Consider the following 24841-nt stretch of genomic DNA (forward strand, 5'->3'; position numbering starts at 1 on the left):
CAACGTTGCCATATTGACTGAAACATTTTCATTCTAATACAGCTGGCATGCAGTAAATCTCTTGTACTCGTATGCCAGTAAGTTTTAATTAAATTCTAATGCATATTTAATAAAATTATAAATATTTTAACCCCATTAGAAAACCCCTAAAAAATTAATAAAACTAGGCGGTGGCAACCTGGCCCAGGGTACACATAACCTCAAACTTACGCTTTAACAAGTATATAAACAAAAATTCACCAGTTACGAAAGCTAAAAATGATTTTTTACAGAAACCGTGTCGTGTCACTCGTAGAAATCGCTTTCTAGCGTTAATTTGACCCTTTCGCTAAGCATTTACTTCGATAGTCTCGCCATGAAACTCGAAACTGCGGCAATATTGGCCCAGAAGGGCCCTAGTGACCTTTCACTCTCCACCAATAAAATATCGAATTTTTTAACTATTTTGGGGTACCAAGTGAAAGCTGTTTCCAGTGTTGAGGCAAATCACCGTGCAATAGCCCAGGAGCTGAAAGTCTTAACGAGATCGTGTGATATTGTAGTGGTTTTATCTCAGGGGGATGCCCAAAGTGTGTCCGAGGCCCTTGGCTGGATGACTTCTCAAGAATTAGTGACCATTAACGAGTTAACTGGTTATGGCGTAAGCCCCTTATGGCCTGCAGGGACGAAACTACTTAAAAACCAAGCCGCTTGCCCAGTAGTGCACTTAAGAAGAATTTTTGTGCTGAATAGTTCGTTTATGGAGCAACAGCTAGGCTCCCCATTAAAAAACCATTTAAAACAGTATAGCGAAGCCCCGATATACGCGAAAACCTTCCAAATCACTTTGAACGGTTCCCAAAAACGTATTGAGGAACTCAGGGGAATTGTGGACATACAGTTTGGGAAATCCACCAATGGCCAGGATGAAGTTACACTGTCGAGCCCCAAATTTGAAAATGTTGTTGATGGGGAGGTCGAGTTAAAAAAGAGGGTTGCCGGGCACATATTGGGTTCCAGTTGGGTCAATTCTAAGGCCGATTTGGTTTATTCTAGTGAGGACAGCAATGTTCGGCAATCAATTAATGTAAGTAAAAATGTTGATTTGTCATAGGGTGCTTGGGGATGCATTGTAACCATTAGTTAATGTAACAGGCTTCAAAAATTTAGTGCAAAACAAATTCTCTTCTATGGTACTTCATGGTTTATTTAAAAACTACCAGTAAAGAAACCATTAATTATAATAATCTGGAAAGTTTCAAGGACCTACTCTAAAAAAAAGTCAAAATTTTGGCCAATTTTGGGTTTTTTCATGCAAAAAACTTTGCTTTTGGGGGACCATTTCTGTTCTATGGTACTTAGAGAGTTGATTTAAAAACTACCAGTAAGGAAATCATTAATTATAATAGTCTGGAAAGTTTCAAGGACCTACTCCAAAAAAAAGTCAAAATTTTGGTCAATTTTGGGTTTTTTCATGCAAAAAACTTTGCTTTTGGGGGACCATTTCTGTTCTATGGTACTTAGAGAGTTGATTTAAAAACTACCAGTAAGGAAATCACTAATTATAAGAGTCTGGAAAGTTTCAAGGACCTACTTCAAAAAAAAGTCAAAATTTTGGTCAATTTTGGGTTTTTTCATGCAAAAAACTGCTTTTGGGGGACCATTTCTGTTCTATGGTACTTAGAGAGTTGATTTAAAAACTACCAGTAAGGAAATCATTAATTATAATAGTCTGGAAAGTTTCAAGGACCTACTCCAAAAAAAAGTCAAAATTTTGGCCAATTTTGGGTTTTTTCTTGCAAAAAACTTTGCTTTTGGGGGACCATTTCTGTTCTATGGTACTTAGAGAGTTGATTTAAAAACTACCAGTAAGGAAATCACTAATTATAAGAGTCTGGAAAGTTTCAAGGACCTACTCCAAAAAAAAGTCAAAATTTTGGCCAATTTTGGGTTTTTTCATGCAAGAAACTTTGCTCTTGGGGGACCATTTCAGTTCTATGATACTTAGAGAGTTGATTTAAAAACTACCAGTAAGGAAATCATTAATTATAATAATCTGGAAAGTTTCAAGGACCTACTCCAAAAAAAAGTCAAAATTTTGGCCAATTTTGGGTTTTTTCATGCAAAAAACTTTGCTTTTGGGGGACCATTTCTGTTCTATGGTACTTAGAGAGTTGATTTAAAAACTACCAGTAAGGAAATCATTAATTATAATAGTCTGGAATGTTTCAAGGACTTACTCCAAAAAAAAGTCAAAATTTTGGTCAATTTTGGGTTTTTTCATGCAAAAAACTTTGCTTTTGGGGGACCATTTCTGTTCTATGATACTTAGAGAGTTGATTTAAAAACTACCAGTAAGGAAATCATTAATTATAATAGTCTGGAATGTTTCAAGGACCTACTTCAAAAAAAAGTCAAAATTTTGGTCAATTTTGGGTTTTTTCATGCAAAAAACTGCTTTTGGGGGACCATTTCTGTTCTATGGTACTTAGAGAGTTGATTTAAAAACTACCAGTAAGGAAATCATTAATTATAATAGTCTGGAATGTTTCAAGGACCTACTCCAAAAAAAAGTCAAAATTTTGGTCAATTTTGGGTTTTTTCATGCAAGATACTTTGCTTTTGGGGGACCATTTCTCTTCTATGGTACTTAGAGAGTTGATCTAAAAACTACCAGTAAGGAAACGATTAATTATAATAATCTGGAAAGTTTCAAGGACCTACTCCAAAAAAAAGTCAAAATTTTGGCCAAATTTGGTTTTTTCATGTGAAAAATTTTGCTTTTGGGGGACCATTTCTCTTCTATGGTACTTAGAGAGTTAATTTAAAAACTACCAGTAAGGAAATCATTAATTATAATAATCTGGAAAGTTTCAAGGACCTACTCCAAAAAAAAGTCAAAATTTTGGTCAATTTTGGATTTTTTCATACAAAAAACTTTTCTTTTGGGGGACCATTTCTGTTCTATGGTACTTAGAGAGTTGATTTAAAAACTACTAGTAAGGAAATCATTAATTATAATAGTCTGGAAAGTTTCAAGGACCTACTCCAAAAAAAAGTCAAAATTTTGGCCAAATTTGGTTTTTTCATGTGAAAAATTTTGCTTTTAAGGGACAATTTCTGTTCTACTGTACTTAGAGTGTTGATTTAAAAACTACCAGTAAGAAAACCATTAATTATATTAGTCTGGAAAGTTTTAAGAACCTACTCCAAAAAAAAGTCAAAGTTTTGGTCAATTTTGGGTTTTTTCATGCAAAAAACTTTGCTTTTGGGGGACCATTTCTGTTCTATGGTACTTAGAGAGTTGATTTAAAAACTACCAGTAAGGAAATCATTAATTATAATAATCTGGAAAGTTTCAAGGATCTACTCAAAAAAAAAGTCAAAATTTTGGCCAATTTTGGGTTTTTTCATGCAAAAAACTTTGCTTTTGGTGGACCATTTCTGTTCTATGGTACTTAGAAAGTTGATTTAAAAACTACCAGTAAGGAAATCACTAATTATAATAGTCTGGAAAGTTTCAAGGACCTACTCCAAAAAAAAGTGAAAATTTTGGTCAATTTTGGTTTTTTGCATGCGAAAATCTTTGCTTTTAGGGGACAATTTCTGTTCTATTGTACTCACAGAGTTAATTTAAAAACTACCAGTAAGGAAATCATTAATTATAATAATCTGGAAAGTTTCAAGGATCTACTCCAAAAAAAAGTCAAAATTTTGGCCAATTTTGGGTTTTTTCATGCAAAAAACTTTGCTTTTGGTGGACCATTTCTGTTCTATGGTACTTAGAGAGTTGATTTAAAAACTACCAGTAAGGAAATCACTAATTATAATAGTCTGGAAAGTTTCAAGGATCTACTCCAAAAAAAAGTGAAAATTTTAGCCAATTTTGGGTTTTTTCATGCAAAAAACTTTGCTTTTGGTGGACCATTTCTGTTCTATGGTACTTAGAGAGGTGATTTAAAAACTACCAGTAAGGAAATCACTAATTATAATAGTCTGGAAAGTTTCAAGGATCTACTCCAAAAAAAAGTGAAAATTTTGGCCAATTTTGGGTTTTTTCATGCAAAAAACTTTGCTTTTGGTGGACCATTTCTGTTCTATGGTACTTAGAGAGTTGATTTAAAAACTACCAGTAAGGAAATCACTAATTATAATAGTCTGGAAAGTTTCAAGGATCTACTCCAAAAAAAAGTGAACATTTTAGCCAATTTTGGGTTTTTTCATGCAAAAAACTTTGCTTTTGGGGGACCATTTCTGTTCTATGGTACTTAGAAAGTTGATTTAAAAACTACCAGTAAGGAAATCACTAATTATAATAGTCTGGAAAGTTTCAAGGACCTACTCCAAAAAAAAGTGAAAATTTTGGTCAATTTTGGTTTTTTGCATGCGAAAATCTTTGCTTTTAGGGGACAATTTCTGTTCTATTGTACTCACAGAGTTAATTTAAAAACTACCAGTAAGGAAATCATTAATTATAATAATCTGGAAAGTTTCAAGGATCTACTCCAAAAAAAAGTCAAAATTTTGGCCAATTTTGGGTTTTTTCATGCAAAAAACTTTGCTTTTGGTGGACCATTTCTGTTCTATGGTACTTAGAGAGTTGATTTAAAAACTACCAGTAAGGAAATCACTAATTATAAGAGTCTGGAAAGTTTCAAGGACCTACTCCAAAAAAAAGTCAAAATTTTGGCCAATTTTGGGTTTTTTCATGCAAAAAACTGCTTTTGGGGGACCATTTCTGTTCTATGGTACTTAGAGAGTTGATTTAAAAACTACCAGTAAGGAAATCACTAATTATAAGAGTCTGGAAAGTTTCAAGGACCTACTCCAAAAAAAAGTCAAAATTTTGGTCAATTTTGGGTTTTTTCATGCAAAAAACTGCTTTTGGGGGACCATTTCTGTTCTATGGTACTTAGAGAGTTGATTTAAAAACTACCAGTAAGGAAATCATTAATTATAATAGTCTGGAAAGTTTCAAGGACCTACTCCAAAAAAAAGTCAAAATTTTGGCCAATTTTGGGTTTTTTCTTGCAAAAAACTTTGCTTTTGGGGGACCATTTCTGTTCTATGGTACTTAGAGAGTTGATTTAAAAACTACCAGTAAGGAAATCACTAATTATAAGAGTCTGGAAAGTTTCAAGGACCTACTCCAAAAAAAAGTCAAAATTTTGGCCAATTTTGGGTTTTTTCATGCAAGAAACTTTGCTCTTGGGGGACCATTTCTGTTCTATGATACTTAGAGAGTTGATTTAAAAACTACCAGTAAGGAAATCATTAATTATAATAATCTGGAAAGTTTCAAGGACCTACTCCAAAAAAAAGTCAAAATTTTGGCCAATTTTGGGTTTTTTCATGCAAAGAACTTTGCTTTTGGGGGACCATTTCTGTTCTATGGTACTTAGAGAGTTGATTTAAAAACTACCAGTAAGGAAATCATTAATTATAATAGTCTGGAATGTTTCAAGGACTTACTCCAAAAAAAAGTCAAAATTTTGGTCAATTTTGGGTTTTTTCATGCAAAAAACTTTGCTTTTGGGGGACCATTTCTGTTCTATGATACTTAGAGAGTTGATTTAAAAACTACCAGTAAGGAAATCATTAATTATAATAGTCTGGAATGTTTCAAGGACCTACTTCAAAAAAAAGTCAAAATTTTGGTCAATTTTGGGTTTTTTCATGCAAAAAACTGCTTTTGGGGGACCATTTCTGTTCTATGGTACTTAGAGAGTTGATTTAAAAACTACCAGTAAGGAAATCATTAATTATAATAGTCTGGAATGTTTCAAGGACCTACTCCAAAAAAAAGTCAAAATTTTGGTCAATTTTGGGTTTTTTCATGCAAGATACTTTGCTTTTGGGGGACCATTTCTCTTCTATGGTACTTAGAGAGTTGATCTAAAAACTACCAGTAAGGAAACGATTAATTATAATAATCTGGAAAGTTTCAAGGACCTACTCCAAAAAAAAGTCAAAATTTTGGCCAAATTTGGTTTTTTCATGTGAAAAATTTTGCTTTTGGGGGACCATTTCTCTTCTATGGTACTTAGAGAGTTAATTTAAAAACTACCAGTAAGGAAATCATTAATTATAATAATCTGGAAAGTTTCAAGGACCTACTCCAAAAAAAAGTCAAAATTTTGGTCAATTTTGGATTTTTTCATACAAAAAACTTTTCTTTTGGGGGACCATTTCTGTTCTATGGTACTTAGAGAGTTGATTTAAAAACTACTAGTAAGGAAATCATTAATTATAATAGTCTGGAAAGTTTCAAGGACCTACTCCAAAAAAAAGTCAAAATTTTGGCCAATTTTGGGTTTTTTCATGCAAAAAACTTTGCTTTTGGTGGACCATTTCTGTTCTATGGTACTTAGAAAGTTGATTTAAAAACTACCAGTAAGGAAATCACTAATTATAATAGTCTGGAAAGTTTCAAGGACCTACTCCAAAAAAAAGTGAAAATTTTGGTCAATTTTGGTTTTTTGCATGCGAAAATCTTTGCTTTTAGGGGACAATTTCTGTTCTATTGTACTCACAGAGTTAATTTAAAAACTACCAGTAAGGAAATCATTAATTATAATAATCTGGAAAGTTTCAAGGATCTACTCCAAAAAAAAGTGAAAATTTTGGCCAAATTTGGTTTTTTTCATGCGAAAAACTTTGCTTTTGGGGGACAATTTCTGTTCTATTGTACTTGGAGAGTTGATTTAAAAACTACCAGTAAGGAAATCATTAATTATAATAGTCTGGAAAGTTTTAAGGACCTACTCCAAAAAAAAGTCAAAATTTTGGTCAATTTTGGGTTTTTTCATGCAAGAAACTTTGCTTTCGGGGGACCATTTCTGTTCTATGGTACTTAGAGAGTTGATTTAAAAACTACCAGTAAGGAAATCATTAATTATATTAGTCTGGAAAGTTTCAAGGACCTACTCCAAAAAAAAGTCAAAATTTTGGTCAATTTTCGTTTTTACATGCCAAAAACTTTGCTTTTGGGGGACCATTTCTGTTCTATGGTACTTAGAGAGTTGATTTAAAAACTACCAGTAAGGAAATCATTAATTATAATAATCTGGAAAGTTTCAAGGACCTACTCCAAAAAAAAGTCAAAATTTTGGCCAATTTTGGTTTTTTTCATGCAAAAAACTTTGCTTTTAGGGGGCAATTTCTGTTCTATAATACTAAGAGAGTTGATTTAAAAACGACCAGTTAGGAAATCATTAATTATAACAATCTGGAAAGTTTGAACTAGAACTTAACTAGTGGGCTTATTACATATAAAATCAATCCCAAAAAGCCTCCCTCACACTTAATTCCAGATCATCGAAAACTGCTTGAAAACCTTCGGTCCCGAAAACATATTTCTCAGTTTCAACGGTGGTAAAGACTGCACCGTCCTGTTGCACCTCCTCCAAACCGTTTTAAAAAAACTCTTCCCGAATGTGAGGAGGAAACTGTTCTGCCTGTACGTGAGGAGCACCAACACGTTCCAGGAACAGGACGATTTTATCGAACGGTGCAGGATCTTTTACAATTTAGAGGTGCATAGTTCTACTATGAGCATTAAAGAGGCCCTGAGGAGCGTTTTAGCGAAAAAACCGCATTTTCAGGTGTGCTTTATGGGCTCCAGGAGGACGGATCCTTATTGTTCCGACCTGAATTTCATGCAGGTAATAAAACTTTATGACTAGACTATGAAATTTATCTCGATAATAGACGTTTTACGTAACACAATCTTATCTTAAATATGCGAGCATTGAGTGGATTTTTTCTTTTGGGTGATTGATGTTCCAGGTCTCAAATTTATTAAATTAAAGTCGAAGGATTACACGTGTTTCGCCCATACTAGGGATGTGTTTTCACTATTGCTCTCTGCTTTTTTCTTCTTTTTATTAGTGAATACACATAAGTGGATCTGATGATGCCTAGTAGGGCGAAACACGTGTAATCCTTCGATTTTAATTTAACAAATTTGAGACCTGCGACTTAGAGTTTATTTTATTGCAATTTTTTCTGTCCTTGTCCAGATGACCGATCCGGACTGGCCCCAGATAATGCGCTGCAGTCCGTTCCTGGACTGGCATTATTCCGATATTTGGGACTATTTGCTTTACTATAAAGTGCCTTACTGTAAATTATACGACAGTGGGTACACTTCCCTAGGGAGTTCCACGAACACCATCAGGAATCCCACCCTGGTGTGCTCAAATTGTTCGGAAAACGCTTATTTGCCCGCCTATAAGATGCTTAACGAGAAGGAGGAGAGGAGCGGAAGGAATGTTAGCAAAATTTAATTATATGAATTGAATAGGCTTTTTTTAATTTAAAAAATATACATTTTACACAATAGAAAAGTAATTTTCTCGTATCGGTCCACTTAAAATAGCAAGATAAGCGAAAATGAGTAATTATTAGGCAGATAGAACCACTCAAGTGTATTATACGTTTTTGTTCCATATTTATTAAAATTATTTATGTTAATTGTTGTATAGTTTATTTCCGACCTCAATATGCATAAGGCGTGATCAAAATTTTGTTTTTTAATGGCACATCTCCATAATTCGATTCATTTTGGCCAGAAATCGTTTTTTAACAAAAAAACCCCTTTTAAAAGAATTGTGTAAGTCTGAGAAAAAAATGTTTTGAGTAAACGTTGTTGGGTATAATGAGGCCTACAAGTGGGTATAAAAATCTTATTTTTATGGCCCACAGAACCGAAGAAAATGCTCCTGAAAACCGCTTGTTTCATTTTAAAATGGGCGGAGGGTTATTTCAAATCAAACTTCCCAATAGCTACAATAAGGACAACCTGTAATACCATAAACGACAAAATTTATTGCATCATATAAAAAAACAAACTTATAGACTAACAGATCAGCTTATCTACCCCTAAAACTACCCTTAAGAACGACAACAAAACCGAGATTCTTAGAACAAAATTCACGACATAGAAATGGCCGTTCGTCTGACCACAGCGCTCAGCAACTCATTTTTATCCGGCTGTTCGGTCATAACGTTGACCCTGACCCACTGTCTGGTCTGCGAGGACTGTTTTATGGCGCCGAGAACAGCCTGCACGTACAGACCGTCCTCGAAGTTGGCCGCTGTAGACACTGCAAAAAGGACGAACATTTTCCCCCTTAAATTAGTCACTTACAGAAGCCACTTACCGGGCTCCTTAATCCACCCCGCTTGGTCGTTCACTGGCAAAAAAGCCTCCCTTAGGGCCGCCACCATCTTGCAGAGCCCTTTGACGAACGTTTTCGGTAGAACCGAGTTCGGTACGGGGCATTTCAGGTCCTCCACGTCCAAATAAATCACTTCCTCGGTACTTTTGCTCTTTCGACCGAATAAATCTCCCCCCCGCACCTACAGTACCATATAAAAAACAAAACATTTTTCACCCATTCAAGGCCTATACATCAGGACTTACAGCCAAGTGTCCTGTACTGCTACAGACAATCACCTCCTGTTGAAAAGTGTTCCCGACAGTATGGCTGTTGATGGTCACAGTGACCAATATGCCAGAGAATAATTCCATTTGGAAGGCGCAAAAGTCCGGGGCGGTGATTTGCCTGATTCCTTTGATGGTTTCGGTGTGTTTTGTGAAAGTTCTCACCACCCCGTGCACCCTAACTGCCTTTTCCCCCGTTAAAAATGTCACTAAGTCAATGATGTGGGAACCGATGAGGTTTAAGGTACCACCTGAGATAAAATTATTTTAGTGACAGTGTTTTTTGGGATGAGTTATTTAAGGTGGTACCTCCCATCATACCGTCACATTTCCAGTCAAAAGAGTCTGTTTCAGTGAACAGGGAGCCAGTTTGCACCCGGATGTCTACAAGGGTTATGGGGGAACCCAAGTAGTTGTCTTCCAGTTTCTTTTTTAACTGGATAAAAGCCGGGAGGAATCTGGAATAATTCCAGGGGTGGCTTTAGTGCTACATTTAAGTGAAAATTGGGCAGCAAACTTTACCGAAAACAAATATATATTATATTTATTAATTATTATGCAGAGATTCATTGGCATCCCAGCAAGAGAAACTCACCTACCAAAAACATGTATTAACTGTTTTTTTAAATAGAACAAACAATAATAATATTTCAATAAAATCTTTTGTATAAGACACCCAGATCTATACATCTCATAATAGGTTATGATTACTTAATGAAATAAAGAATACCAAGTGGTCACTCGTATTCTAATCATACATAGCATCCATGGTACTACATCCCTCCAGAAAAACAAATTGATTCTTTGACATAATTTAAAAAATTAGACTTATTAGGTGAAAATTATTAATATCACTTTCTGTACCTGACTCCTCTATAGCTACTTATGTAAAAATAAAAGCAAACTTACCTGAACGAATGATTTATAAGGGATATCAAGGAGGGATAGTACTGGCCAGCCCTAACCATCTTTAAGGCATCGGCCTGGTTCAGGCCAGCGGGTTTATCACATACGACATGTTTCCCGATACCCAGGGCTTTTACGGATATTTGGGCGTGCAAATTGGGGGAGCACAGCACGAATATGAGGTCCACGTCTTTCCTCAGTAGCACGTCGTCGATTTTATTAGTGAAAAACGGGATGTTTAGGGCCTTGGCGGTCTCCTGGGCCTCCTGCACCGTCCTGCTCCAAATCGCCTCGATTTTGAAGCCGTTTTCGCGTAGAATCGGCACCAGGACTTTGACCACCGGCCCCGTGCCAAAAACGCCGATCCCCGGGAGCATTGTTGGGCCCCAAAACTGGTTATGTTAGTATCCCGAGCAGATTGTAAATAAATATTTTGGAAAGTGTTTGTTTACTTTTTTTTTGACATTGTCACTTGTCACCGATGTCAGTTTCATGTCAGTGGCGCACTTTGTATTACCGCTCGGCATTGGCGTACTTTGTAATATTTTTAACCGGCTTAGGATGCCCCTTTTATAGTTTTAGGGCTTAAAATGGTAATTTATTCAGCTCCTTGGAGCCCTAAAGCCTTTCTTTTCAACTAATAACCTCACTTTTCTTGTAAAATTTTGATTTCCAATGTTACATTGATTTTTAACGACTGACCGACCGAGCATGCGCGGGAGATTGTCAATTGTTTTTGAAAAGTGCGAAGACGTATAGTGAAAATCCGCTCCGAGAAAAAGCGAGGAAAAGTGTGGGAAAAAGTGTGAAATATTAACGTGAAATGGGTGGAAAAGTTTCTGTAAGTCGCGACCTTTAATTTGATGTAATTATCTTGGGGGTGCGTGAGGTATTTCTATGGAAAACTGGGGTTTTCAATTGGGTAGGATACGCACAGGGGGATCAGCATTGACGGGGCCAATTTTCCGATTTTTTCGTTGAAAAATGGGGTAACTTAAAGGGAAATGGGTGAAAATTGTATTGGGGGCCCGAGGGGGTAACGTTTACGCGTATTTCCATTGGGCGGGACAGTGAAAATCCTGTAGTGAAACAAGTGTCTCCTTATTGGTAAGTACCCAAAATGCCCAGCATTTTTACTGTTTTTTATATAATAAATTATGTTTTTTACCTATTAGTGAGTTTTCTTACATTTCAATGCATTTGTGGTATAATTTCTAATAAAAATCATTAATTCTTAAGTCTCCCCAACCAAATTTTCAACATGTTTTTTTTTTTAATTTGTAGTGGTAGGGATGGAGACTCAATTAATTGGGGCTTCTCTGGACATGTGACGAAGAGGTGCAGGGTGAGTTGCATGGATTTCTTATTTGCATGGAAATTCTTTGTCTTGGTACAACCCATATATGTCACATAAATTATACACCCCATATATGAATGTTTCAAAAAGTAAAACTCCCATAATTCCCTTTATAGTCGACAGATTTTAGAGATTTTTTAATTTTTACTTAAATTGGTCCTCTTGGCACCCTTTAAGCCTGAATTCAACAAAATCCGTTCATTGGAACCAAAGATTTTCACCAATTTACAAAACTTGTCCATTTTGTTTCATAATTTAGATTTTGCCTCAGTAAAACTACCATAATTCCCTTTATAGTCGACAGATTTTATAGACTTTTTTATTTTTACTTAAATTGGTTCTCCTGGCACTATTTAAGCCTTAATTCAACAAAATCTGTTCATTGGAACCAACGATTTTCACCAATTTACAAAACTTGTCCATTTTGTTTCATAATTTAGATATTGTCTCAGTAAAACTCCCATAATTCCCTTTATAGTGAACAGATTTTAGAGATTTTTAATTTTTTCTTAAATTGGTCCTCTTGGCACCCTTTAAGTCTGAATTCAACAAAATCCGTACACTGGAACCAAAGATTTTTCCTGATTTGCAAAACTTGTCTGTTTTGTGTAATAATGTAGATACTGCAACAGTAAAAGTCCCATAATTCCCTTTATAGTGAACAGATCTTAGAGATTTTTTCGTTTTCACTTAAATTGGTCCTCTTGGCACCCTTTAAGCCCGAATTCAACAAAATCCGTCCATTGGAACCAATGACTTTCACCAATTTTCAAAACTTGTCAATTTTGTTTCATAATTTAGATTTTGCCTAGTAAAACTCCCATAATTTCCTTTATAGTGAAGAGATTTTAGAAATTTTTTCATTTTTACTTAAATTGGTCCTCTTGGCACCCTTTAAGCCTTAATTCAACAAAATCTGTACACTGGAACCAATGACTTTCACCAATTTACAAAACTTGTCCATTTTGTTTCATAATGTAGTTTTTGCCTCAGTAAAACTCCTATAATTCCAATTATAGTGGACAGATTTTAGAATTTTTTTCATTTTTACTTAAATTGGTCCTGTTGGCACCCTTTAAGCCCAAATCCAACAAAATCCGACCACGGGAACCAAAGATTTTCACCAATTTCCAAAACTTGTCCGTGTTGCGTAATAATTTAGATGTCGCAACAGTAAAAGTCTTATAATTCCGTGTCTAGTAAAGGGATTTGAGTGATTTTTTAATTTTTACTTAAACTGGTTCTCTTGGCACCCGTCAAACTCAAATTCAACAAATTCCGACCACTGGAACCAAAGATTTTCACCAATTTCCAAAACTGGTCCGTGTTGCGTAATAATTTAGATGTCGCAACAGTAAAAGTCTTATAATTCCGTGTCTAGTAAAGGGATTTGAGTGATTTTTTCATTTTTACTTAAATTGGTCCTCTTGGCACCCGTCAACCTCAAATTCAACAAATTCCGACCACTGGAACCAAAGATTTTCACCAATTTCCAAAACCTGTCCATGTTACATAATAATTTAGATATCACAATAGTAAAAGTCCCATAATTCCGTGTCTAGTAAAGGGATTTGAGTGATTTTTTCATTTTTACTTAAATTGGTCCTCTTGGCACCCGTCAAACTCAAATTCAACAAAATCCGACCACGGGAACCAAAGATTTTCACCAATTTCCAAAACTTGTCCATGTTACATAATAATTTAGATGTCACAATAGTAAAAGTCCCATAATTCCGTGTCTAGTAACGGGATTTGAATGATTTTTTTCATTTTTACTTAAATTGGTCCTCTTGGCACCTTTTAAGCCTGAATTCAACAAAATCCGTTCATTGGAACCAAAGATTTTCACCAATTTACAAAACTTGTCCATTTTGTTTCATAATTTAGATTTTGCCTCAGTAAAACTTCCATAATTCCCTTTATAGTGGACAGATTTTAGATATTTTTTCATTTTTACTTAAATTGGTCCTCTTGGCACCCTTTAAGCCTGAATTCAACAAAATCCGTCCATTGGAACCAAAGAGTTGCACCAATTTACAAAACTTGTCCATTTTGTTTCATAATTTAGATTTTGCCTCAGTAAAAGTCCCATAATTCCCTTATTAGTTATTAGATTTAACTGATTTTTTCATTTTTACTTAAATTGGTTCTCCCGGCACTCTTTAAGCCCTAATTCAACAAAATCTGTCCACTGGAACCACAGATTTGCACCAATTCACAAACCTTTTACAATCCCCAATAGCAAATAACAAATCCACACTGTATAATATATTTTTATTTAACTTAAAATACATATAAGCACAATAATTCGATAAAAGCCCTAATGTACAAATAAATTATAAAAAATTTGCATCATAATTACAATAAAATGTACAATTTAACAGAAATGTACAAGGCGCTACTCAAAACTGTACTAATTAAAATTAGGGTAACACATTCGGGCTTAAATATTAGTCAGAATATTTCCATAAGTGTATATACAGGGGGTCCTTAAAAAATCCTTAAGAACACCCCGTACAGTCATAGCAACATTACAGGGTCTATATTATCTACTCTGCCGCTACAAAACCTGTCACTACAAATATATCACAAAAATATCCTCCTGAATCAAGGTGTTCATTTAACAATACATTAGCTAAAATAGCTACAGGGTGTCCCAAAAGACGGGTCTGGACCACCATGTGCATAAAATTGTAGGTAAATTTAATTAATAAAAAAAAAACAAACTATAATAGCAACCGAACAACGAGGGAATCCCCCGAAACATTTAACTAGTTGACACCTGCCACACGATCAGGTGACTGAGCTCCCCCTGATTGACTTTCTGCTCTGCGAAGTTGGCCGTGTCCGTTATCACGCTGTCCTCCATCTCATCACCTACTCGGATTAAAAGATACTTGAAATATATTGACTTTAATTGGGTTTAAGTAGGCCTGAAGACCCTCAAAAGAAGCCATTTTTGAGGCCTTAAAGTGACTTTAAGGAGGATTTGGTTGAGTTTAAGTGAGACAGAGAGAGAGCAAGGGAGGAGAGAAAAGGAAAAAAAATTGAAGTTACTCTACAAAATAAGCCTAAACTAAACAAAAATAAAATTTCATACCCCATGGGATTCCCAGGCGGGACGTTATTAACCTCCCAAACCAGCAGGTGCGACGCTCCGTCTCTCGGTTCGTAATCGTCTTCTGGAAATTGTTTTTTCTTTTTGGTTCACGATATGTGAGAGTTTTCCAGTTTTTTTTTCCCTTAAATTATTTACAACATTTTCCTATTCTACTACCGAGCCCAGGAATCCCATCGCATCTTATGAAAGACTATCGGAGACGAACGTACCGCTGGCACAAACGACTTGATGTAAAAAAATCAACATCAAAGAGGAGGCCGCGATACGTTTTTCCCCCTGCTACGCATGCGCAAACTAAAACGTCAACGAACGGACACTCACCGATGCGGAAGTCGACGTAGCCCTCGCCGCCCGAGATCACCAGCATCGAAGTCGGCTTGGTGGAGCTGCTGCCGACAGACGTCGCGGAGGCGGCCATGGCTTCCGACGGGGTGGACGCGGCACTGACTCCTGAAAATTGACAATTTTAAGAAAATTCTGGAATTTTTTGCAAGAGAAGGGGAACTCACCGCCTGTGCCAGGCACGGCCACGAAGAACTTCACGTTATCGCGGTGGCCGTGGAAGCTGAGCTGCGCGTGCGCCATCGAACAGTACGGGATGTAGCTGCCGGGCGGCGGGGGGATTTTCACACCTGAAATCGGGAAAAATCGTGACAATCCGTGGGAGCTGAGGTTTTTTATTTGAGTTTTTAAAAGTCGTGTGCGGGGTACTTTAAATTGCGTAAAAAACTTCATAATTTCACTTCTAGTGCACAGATTTGGGTGATTTTTTCATTTGCACTTAAAGTGGTCCTCCTGGTACCCTTTAAGACCAAATTCAACAAAATCGGTCTACTGGAACCAAAGACTTTCACCAATTTACAAAACTTGTCCATTTTGCATAATAATTTAGATGTTGCAACAGTAAAACTCCCATAACTCCCTTTCTGGTTACCGGATTTGTGTGGATTTTTCATTTTTATTTAAGATGGTCCTCCTGGCTTCCTATAACCCTAAATTCAACAAAATGTGTCCACTGGAACCAAAGATTTTAACCAGTTTACTGAACTTGTCCATTTTTCATAATAATTTAGATTTTGCTGCAATAAAAGACCCATAACTTCCTTTATAGTGAATAAGTTTAAGTGATTTTTTTCACTTTTACTTAAATTGCTCCTCTTGGCACCTTCTACGCCCAAATTCAATAAAATCCGACTACTGGAACAAGAGATTTTCGTCAATCTTCAAAACTTGTCCATTTTTCATAATAATTTAGGTGTTGCAATAGTAAAACTCCCATAACTCCCTTTATGGTTGCTGGATTTGTGTGATTTTTTTATTTTTACTTAAATTGGTCCTCCTGGCATCTTTCAAGCTCAAATTCAACAAAATTTGTCCACTGGAACCAAAGCTTTTAACCAGTTTACAAAACTTGTCCATTTTTCATAATAATTTAGATTTTACTGCAGTAAAACTCCCATAACTTCCTTTATAGTGTATAAATTTAATTGATTTTTTCACTTTTACTTAAACTGATCCTCTTAGCACCTTCTAAGCTCAAATTCAATAAAATCCGACTACTGGAACCGAATATTTGGGTCAATTTTCAAAACTTGTCCATTTTTCATAATAATTGAGATGGTGCCATAGTAAAACTCCCATAATTTCTTTTCTAGTGAACCGATTTGACTGATTTTTTGATTTTTACTTAAAATGGCTCTCCTGGCACCCTTTGAGCCTACCTTCCACAAAATCCGACCATTGGAACCAAATATGTTCACCAATTTCTAAAAATTGTCCATTTTACGTAACAATTTAGATTCTGCAATAGTAAAATTCCAATAACTCCCTTTTTAGTAAACGGATTTGAGTAATTTTTTCATTGTTATTCAAATTGGTGTTCTGGGCATCTTTTAAGCTAAAATTCACCAAAATTCGTCCACTGAAACCAAAGAGTTTCACCAAATTACAAAACTTGTCCATGTTGCATAATAATTTAGTTGTTGCAACAGTAAAACTGCAATAACTCCATTTCTGGTTACCGGATTTTTGTAATTTTTTCATTTTTACTTAAATTGGTCCTCCTGGCACCCTTTAAGCCTAAATTCTACAGAATTCGACCACTAGAACCAAATATGTTCACCAATTTCCAAAACTTGTCCGTGTTGCATAATAATTTAGATGTCACAATAGTAAAAGTCCCACAATTCCGTGTCTAGTAAAGGGATTTGAGTGATATTTTAATTTTTACTTAAATTGGTCCTCTTGGCACCCTTCAAACTCAAATTCACCAAAATCGGACCACTGGAACCAAAGATTTTCACCAATTTCCAAAATTGTTCATGTTGCATAATAATTTAGATGTCACAACAGTAAAAGTCCCATAATTCCGTGTCTAGTGAAGGGATTTGAATGATTTTTTCATTTTTACTTTAATTGGTCCTCTTGGGGTGCGTCAACCTCAAATTCAACAAAATCCGACCACTGGAACCAAAGATTTTCACCAATTTCCAAAACTGGTCCGTGTTGCATAATAATTTAGATGCCACAACAGTAAAAGTCCCATAATTCCGTGTCTAGTAAAGGGATTTGAATGATTTTTTCATTTTTACTTAAATTGGTCCTCTTGGCACCCGTCAAACTCAAGTTCAACAAAATCCGACCACTGGAACCAAAGATTTTCACCAATTTCCAAAACTTGTCCATATTTCGTAATAATTTAGATGTCACAATAGTAAATGTCCCATAATTCCGTGTCTAGTAAAGGGATTTGAGTGATTTTTTCATTTTTAGTTAAATTGGTCCTCTTGGCACCCGTCAAACTCAAATTCAACAAAATCCGAACACTGGAACCAAAGATTTTCACCAATTTCCAAAACTTGTCCGTGTTGCATAATAATTTAGATGCCACAACAGTAAAAGTCCCATAATTCCGTGTCTAGTAAAGGGATTTGAGTAATTTTTTCATTTTTACTTAAATATGTCCTCTTGGCACCCGTCAAACTCAAGTTCAACAAAATCCGACCACTGGAACCAAAGATTTTCACCAATTTCCAAAACTTGTCCGTGTTGCATAATAATTTAGATGCCACAACAGTAAAAGTCCCATAATTCCGTGTCTAGTAAAGGGATTTGAGTAATTTTTTCATTTTTACTTAAATATGTCCTCTTGGCACCCGTCAAACTCAAGTTCAACAAAATCCGACCACTGGAACCAAAGATTTTCACCAATTTCCAAAACTTGTCCATATTTCGTAATAATTTAGATGTCACAATAGTAAATGTCCCATAATTCCGTGTCTAGTAAAGGGATTTGAGTCATTTTTTCATTTTTAGTTAAATTGGTCCTCTTGGCACCCTTCAAACTCAAATTCACCAAAATCGGACCACTGGAACCAAAGATTTTCACCAATTTCCAAAATTGTTCATGTTGCATAATAATTTAGATGTCACAACAGTAAAAGTCCCATAATTCCGTGTCTAGTGAAGGGATTTGAATGATTTTTTCATTTTCACTTAAATTGGTCCTCTTGGCACCCGTCAAACTCAAGTTCAACAAATTCCGACCACTGGAACCAAAGATTTTCACCAATTTCCAAAACTAGTCCGTGTTGCATAATAATTTAGATGCCGCAACAGTAAAAGTCTTATAATTCCGTGTCTAGTAAAGGGATTTGAGTGATTTTTTCATTTTTACTTAAATTGGCCCTTTTGGCACCCGTCAAACTCAAGTTCAACAAATTCCGACCACTGGAAACAAAGATTTTCACCAATTTCCAAAACTTATCCGTGTTGCATAATAATTTAGATGTCGCAACAGTAAAAGTCCCATAATTCCGTGTCTAGTAAAGGGATTTGAATGATTTTTTAATTTTTACTTAAATTGGTCCTCTTGGCACCCGTCAACCTCAAATTCAACAAAATCCGACCACTGGAACCAAAGATTTTCACCAATTTCCAAAACTTGTCCGTGTTGCGTAATAATTTAGATGTCACAACAGTAAAAGTCCCATAATTCCGTGTCTAGTAAAGGGATTTGAATGATTTTTTCATTTTCACTTAAATTGGTCCTCTTGGCACCCGTCAAACTCAAGTTCAACAAATTCCGACCACTGGAAACAAAGATTTTCACCAATTTCCAAAACTTGTCCATATTTCGTAATAATTTAGATGTCACAATAGTAAAAGTCCCATAATTCCGTGTCTAGTAAAGGGATTTGAGTGATTTTTTCATTTTTACTTAAATTGGCCCTCTTGGCACCCGTCAAACTCAAGTTCAACAAAGTCCGACCACTGGAAACAAAGATTTTCACCAATTTCCAAAACTTGTCCGTGTTGCGTAATAATTTAGATGTCGCAACAGTAAAAGTCTTATAATTCCGTGTCTAGTAAAGGGATGTGAGTGATTTTTTCATTTTTACTTTAATTGGTCCTCTTGGCACCCGTCAAACTCAAATTCAACAAATTCCGACTACTGGAACCAAAGATTTTCACCAATTTCCAAAACTGGTCCGTGTTGCGTAATAATTCAGATGTCGCAACAGTAAAACTTTCATAACTCTTCTTCTAGTCAACAGATTTTAACGATTTTTTCATTTTTATTGAAACTGGTCCCCTGGGCACCCTTTAAGCCTAAATTCACCAAAATCCGTTCACTGAAACCACCAATTTTCCTTGAATCCCTAAAAACACCCTTAAAACAGCGCCAAAAGCTCTTACCGGCGTTGGGTAGACTAGAACTCCTCGGCAGTACCGCCCCCTGGTTACTGCTCCCGTCGTTCAGCGGTACCGAAATGATCACCCCGTTGCTGGTGCCGATCCACAAGCGATTCGAAGAGATCAGCAGACTAGTGATGCGGACTAGAGAAAAACCCAATTTGCCTGTACCTAAAATAACGGTTTTTCAGAGAAAATAGTGGAGGAAAAGATGAACAGTTTCATTACCCAACATTTTACTGACGTACGGCTCGATGTCGACGTCCTGCAGGTGCTGATAAGTGTGGGCGTGGTACAGTCTTAGGGTGGAATCGTAGCGGATTGACACCCAAACGCCTTCGCCTAGCCACGCCATTTGACGCACCTAAGAAGAAGAAGAAGATTTAGAGAATGATTAACAAAAAAAGAAGAAGAAGAAGATTGAAAGAATGCTTGAAAAAAGAAGAAGAGGGAAGATAAAGCGGTACCCACAGGACTCTCGCGTCTCGGGTGCGCCTCCAGGGTGTGCACGATTTTCAATTCCCGGGGCTCGAGGACGTAGACTTTGTTGCGGTACCCGCACCACACCCGTTCCCCCACCACGGCCAACTGACGTACCGACTGGTGGGGCAGGCCGATTTTCACGATGTGGTACTGCGACAGATCCCACTCGCCCTCTTTGTTACGCTTAAAGATGACCACTTGACCGTTGGCCACCGCCACCACCACCCTACCGTTGACGTGGCTAAAAAAGCGGAAGTTCCGTTAGGATTGACGTGGTTAAAAATTACTAGTAGTACTAACACTATACTAATCACGGCGTCCTTTAGTTTGACGGTGTGCAGCCTCTGGGCCCAATTGGCCACCGATGAGTGCACGTAGATGTTCCCGTCCTCGTCTCCGAGCCACATTGTGGCCAAAACGCTTGACATAACCTTAAATAAATAAACGTCAGCATTGTAAGAAAGCAAACAGGACCGCGGTACTGCCATATTTATTTAAATGGAGCCCATTGGAGCAACTCGTAAAGCCTTTCCAGGGAATTCGGAATACCGGATAACCCGGAAAGGCGGCTTAACTGTAAATTTTTGAGACGTTGTCGGTGGGAGGCCCCATGGGGCTGCTCTGGCAACACCGCGGCACAACATGCTCTACAAGCGGTACCTCTTGGTTAACGTTACTAGACTCCGTAGCAGCACCGTCGCCATCTACGGTCGCTTCCTGGGCGCTATTGTTTTCGGTTTTTTCCTCTTCGTCTTGAATGATGCCGCTGTCGTCTGCAAATGTGACTTTACGCTCCCCCGGTTGGTCGGTTTTGGTCTCAGGCGCGTCAACGGGCGGTTTGTGTTTGTCTTTTTGGTTCACCGCCGTCTCGTCTTTCTCGATGAATATCACTTTGCCCAGCTGCAAAAGGGTTCGCGGTAGAGGGTGCTCAGGCCTTTGGGCGTGGCATTTTTGTGGAGGGGGGGTTTTGGTTCGGTACTTACCACTGCTGCCTCCTCACTGTCTTCTTGTATTCTAGCGTTTTTGGCCGGGTTAAGAGGTTTACTGGCCTCGGTACTATCGGTAACTTTGGCGGGAAGGGCGGTTATTTCCGCGGTCTCTCCTTTGGGGGGTGGAGAGGGGGTGCGCTCCGTTTTAGCTTCTTGCACTGTAAGAGTGGTAAACAGTTAGGGGACTTGTATTTATTATAAAAGTGATATTTTTTAATCTATGGGGTTTATTTTTAATTTTGGTGAATTTTGGGTATATTCATGCGAAAAACTGCTTTTGGGAGACAGTTTCTGTTCTATTGCACTTAGAGAGTTGATTTAAAAACTACCAATAAGAAAATCATTAATTATAATAATCTGGAAAGTTTCAAGGACGTACTCTAAAAAACAGTGAAAATTTTGGTAAATTTTGGGTTTATTCATGAAAAAAACTTTGCTTTTGGGGTACAATTTCTGTTCTATTGTACTTGGAGAGTTGATTTAAAAACCACCAATAAGGAAATCACTAATTATAATAATCTGGAAAGTTTCAAGGACGTACTCCAAAAAAAAGTGAAAATTTTGGCCAATTTTGGTTTTTTTCATGCGAAAAACTTTGCTTTTGGGGGACAATTTTTGTTCTATTGTACTTAGAGAGTTGATTTAAAAACTACCAGTAAGGAAATCATTAATTATAATAATCTGGAAAATTTCAAGGACCTACTTAAAAAAAAAGTGAACATTTTGGTCAATTTTGGTTTATTTCATGCAAAAAACTTTGCTTTTGGGGGACAATTTCTGTTCTATTGTACTTAGAGAGTTGATTTAAAAACGACCAGTAAGGGAAACATTAATTATAATAATCTGGAAAGTTTCAAGGACGTACTCCAAAAAAAAGGGAAAATTTTGGCCAATTTTGGTTTTTTTCATGCGAAAAACTTTGCTTTTGGGGGACAATTTTTGTTCTATTGTACTTAGAGAGTTGATTTAAAAACTACCAGTAAGGAAATCATTAATTATAATAATCTGGAAAATTTCAAGGACCTACTTAAAAAAAAAGTGAACATTTTGGTCAATTTTGGTTTATTTCATGCAAAAAACTTTGCTTTTGGGGGACAATTTCTGTTCTATTGTACTTAGAGAGTTGATTTAAAAACGACCAGTAAGGGAAACATTAATTATAATAATCTGGAAAGTTTCAAGGACGTACTCCAAAAAAAAGGGAAAATTTTGGCCAATTTTGGTTTTTTTCATGCGAAAAACTTTGCTTTTGGGGGACAATTTTTGTTCTATTGTACTTAGAGAGTTGATTTAAAAACTACCAGTAAGGAAATCATTAATTATAATAATCTGGAAAATTTCAAGGACCTACTTAAAAAAAAAGTGAACATTTTGGTCAATTTTGGTTTATTTCATGCAAAAAACTTTGCTTTTGGGGGACAATTTCTGTTCTATTGTACTTAGAGAGTTGATTTAAAAACGACCAGTAAGGGAAACATTAATTATAATAATCTGGAAAGTTTCAAGGACGTACTCCAAAAAAAAGGGAAAATTTTGGCCAATTTTGGTTTTTTTCATGCGAAAAACTTTGCTTTTGGGCGACAATTTCTGTTCTATTGCACTTAGAGAGTTGATTTAAAAACTACCAGTAAGGAAATCATTAATTATAATAATCTGGAAAGTTTCAAGGACGTACTCCAAAAAAAAGGGAAAATTTTGGCCAATTTTGGTTTTTTTCATGCAAAAAACTTTGCTTTTGGGGCAAAATTTCTGTTCTATTGCACTTAGAGAGTTGATTTAAAAACTACCAGTAAGGAAATCATTAATTATAATAATCTGGAAAATTTCAAGGACCTACTCCAAAAAAAAGTGGACATTTTGGTCAATTTTGGTTTATTTCATGCAAAAAACTTTGCTTTTGGGGGACAATTTCTGTTCTATTGTACTTAGAGAGTTGATTTAAAAACCACCAGTAAGGAAATCACTAATTATAATAATCTGGAAAGTTTCAACGACGTACTCCAAAAAAAAGGGAAAATTTTGGCCAATTTTGGTTTTTTTCATGCAAAAAACTTTGCTTTTGGGCGACAATTTCTGTTCTATTGCACTTAGAGAGTTGATTTAAAAACTACCAGTAAGGAAATCATTAATTATAATAACCTGAAAAGTTTCAAGGACGTACTCCAAAGAAAAGTGAAAATTTTGGTCAATTTTGGTTTATTTCATGCAAAAAACTTTGCTTTTGGGGCACAATTTCTGTTCTATTGCACTTAGAGAGTTGATTTAAAAACTACCAGTAAGGAAATCATTAATTATAATAATCTGGAAAATTTCAAGGACCTACTTAAAAAAAAAGTGAACATTTTGGTCAATTTTGGTTTATTTCATGCAAAAAACTTTGCTTTTGGGGGACAATTTCTGTTCTATTGTACTTAGAGAGTTGATTTAAAAACGACCAGTAAGGGAAACATTAATTATAATAATCTGGAAAGTTTCAAGGACGTACTCCAAAAAAAAGGGAAAATTTTGGCCAATTTTGGTTTTTTTCATGCAAAAAACTTTGCTTTTGGGCGACAATTTCTGTTCTATTGCACTTAGAGAGTTGATTTAAAAACTACCAGTAAGGAAATCATTAATTATAATAACCTGAAAAGTTTCAAGGACGTACTCCAAAGAAAAGTGAAAATTTTGGTCAATTTTGGTTTATTTCATGCAAAAAACTTTGCTTTTGGGGGACAATTTCTGTTCTATTGTACTTAGAGAGTTGATTTAAAAACTACCAGTAAGGAAATCATTAATTATAATAATCTGGAAAGTTTCAAGGACGTACTCCAAAAAAAGTCACAATATTGGCCATTTTTGGTTTTTTTCATGTGAAAAACTTTGCTTTTGGGGGACAATTTCTCTTCTATTGTACTTAGAGAGTTGATTTAAAAACTACCATTAAAGGAACAATTAACTCTAATTAAAAACTTTTCTTAATTTTTTATAGAAAATGACTTCTGGGTTACATTTCAAAAGCAATTTCAATAATAATAATAATAAATATTCTTTATAGCTACAATAGGCAAGAAGTAAGCAAAATCTGTTGAACGACAGTCTTGAGTGCGCCTGTCAGTCCCAAATTTTAAAAATATCTCAAAAACTATTAATTTCTCGAATTAATTTCTCGTAATCATAGGAATACCAAATGAACCTTTAACCTTCCTCTATCGATTACTACTAAAATCACCTTTCTAACTACAATAGGCAAGAAGTAAGAGCAACATCTGTTGAACGACAGCCTTGAGTGCGCCTGTCAGTCCCAAATTTTTAAGATATCTCAGAAACTATTAATTTCTCGAAAAATTCATAAGAACCTTAAATGAACCTTTAACCTTCCTCTATCGATTACTACTAAAATCACCTTCCTATCTATAATAGGCAAGAAGTAAGAGCAAAATCTGTTGAACGACAATCTCGAGTGCGTCTGTCGGTTCCAAATTTTTAAGATATCTCAAAAAAAAACCAATTTTTTTTCATCTGTCAGTATTAGTGACATTTTTGTTTCACCTTTTACGATTGTATTTTTATTAAAATTGGTTGAAAGAAATTATGGTATAATTACAGTTTTTTTTTCAAAAAAAATCATTAATCGATTCTTATTTTTTTTACATTTTCTGCTAAAAAAACTATTTTTATCAACGCTACCCTTTCACCACCCACCCACCCCATACATTTACCCAGTAAAAAATTCTTCTGAAAAATCACTGTTTTTTTAAATAGTACGTATAAACAAGACTTAATTTCGCCGATAGTATCCAATCTAATAACACTGTTGATTGTCCATTAGAAAATAAAATAAAATATAGGGTGTTCCATTAACAAAAAAATAATTTTCGCCA

At 35.8% G+C, this 24841-nt stretch overlaps 3 protein-coding genes across 5 annotated transcripts in view; 1 reads left to right on the forward strand and 2 right to left on the reverse strand.

The window, feature by feature from the left end:
- Positions 1-160: 160 nt before the first annotated feature.
- Positions 161-8454, forward strand: LOC126747437 (probable FAD synthase). Its single transcript, XM_050456097.1, has 3 exons — positions 161-1066; positions 7293-7643; positions 8001-8454. The coding sequence occupies exons 1-3, from the start codon at positions 356-358 to the stop codon at positions 8265-8267; spliced, it is 1329 nt and encodes a 442-aa protein (XP_050312054.1). The 5' UTR covers positions 161-355; the 3' UTR covers positions 8268-8454.
- Positions 8455-8788: 334 nt separating this feature from the next.
- On the reverse strand, positions 8789-10798 carry LOC126747439 (glucose-fructose oxidoreductase domain-containing protein 2). The gene is made up of 5 exons (XM_050456099.1): positions 10337-10798; positions 9737-9885; positions 9407-9678; positions 9144-9342; positions 8789-9086 (listed from the first exon to the last, which is right to left on the reverse strand). The coding sequence occupies exons 1-5, from the start codon at positions 10708-10710 to the stop codon at positions 8914-8916; spliced, it is 1167 nt and encodes a 388-aa protein (XP_050312056.1). The 5' UTR covers positions 10711-10798; the 3' UTR covers positions 8789-8913.
- Positions 10799-13945: 3147 nt separating this feature from the next.
- Positions 13946-24841, reverse strand: part of LOC126747433 (JNK-interacting protein 3) — a 32596-nt gene continuing 21700 nt past the window's right edge. For all 3 annotated transcript variants that reach the window (XM_050456093.1, XM_050456092.1, XM_050456091.1), the window contains 9 exons: positions 20973-21136; positions 20650-20889; positions 20290-20420; positions 19978-20230; positions 19735-19870; positions 19510-19677; positions 15321-15443; positions 15133-15261; positions 13946-14567 (listed from right to left, as the gene is read on the reverse strand). In XM_050456093.1, coding sequence (XP_050312050.1) covers positions 14458-14567; positions 15133-15261; positions 15321-15443; positions 19510-19677; positions 19735-19870; positions 19978-20230; positions 20290-20420; positions 20650-20889; positions 20973-21136 — 1454 coding nt within the window. In that variant the 3' untranslated portion in view covers positions 13946-14457. The remainder of the gene's footprint in view (positions 14568-15132; positions 15262-15320; positions 15444-19509; positions 19678-19734; positions 19871-19977; positions 20231-20289; positions 20421-20649; positions 20890-20972; positions 21137-24841) is intronic.

This window comes from Anthonomus grandis, chromosome 19 (assembly GCF_022605725.1).
Source record: "Anthonomus grandis grandis chromosome 19, icAntGran1.3, whole genome shotgun sequence".
Lineage (NCBI taxonomy): Eukaryota > Metazoa > Arthropoda > Insecta > Coleoptera > Curculionidae > Anthonomus > Anthonomus grandis.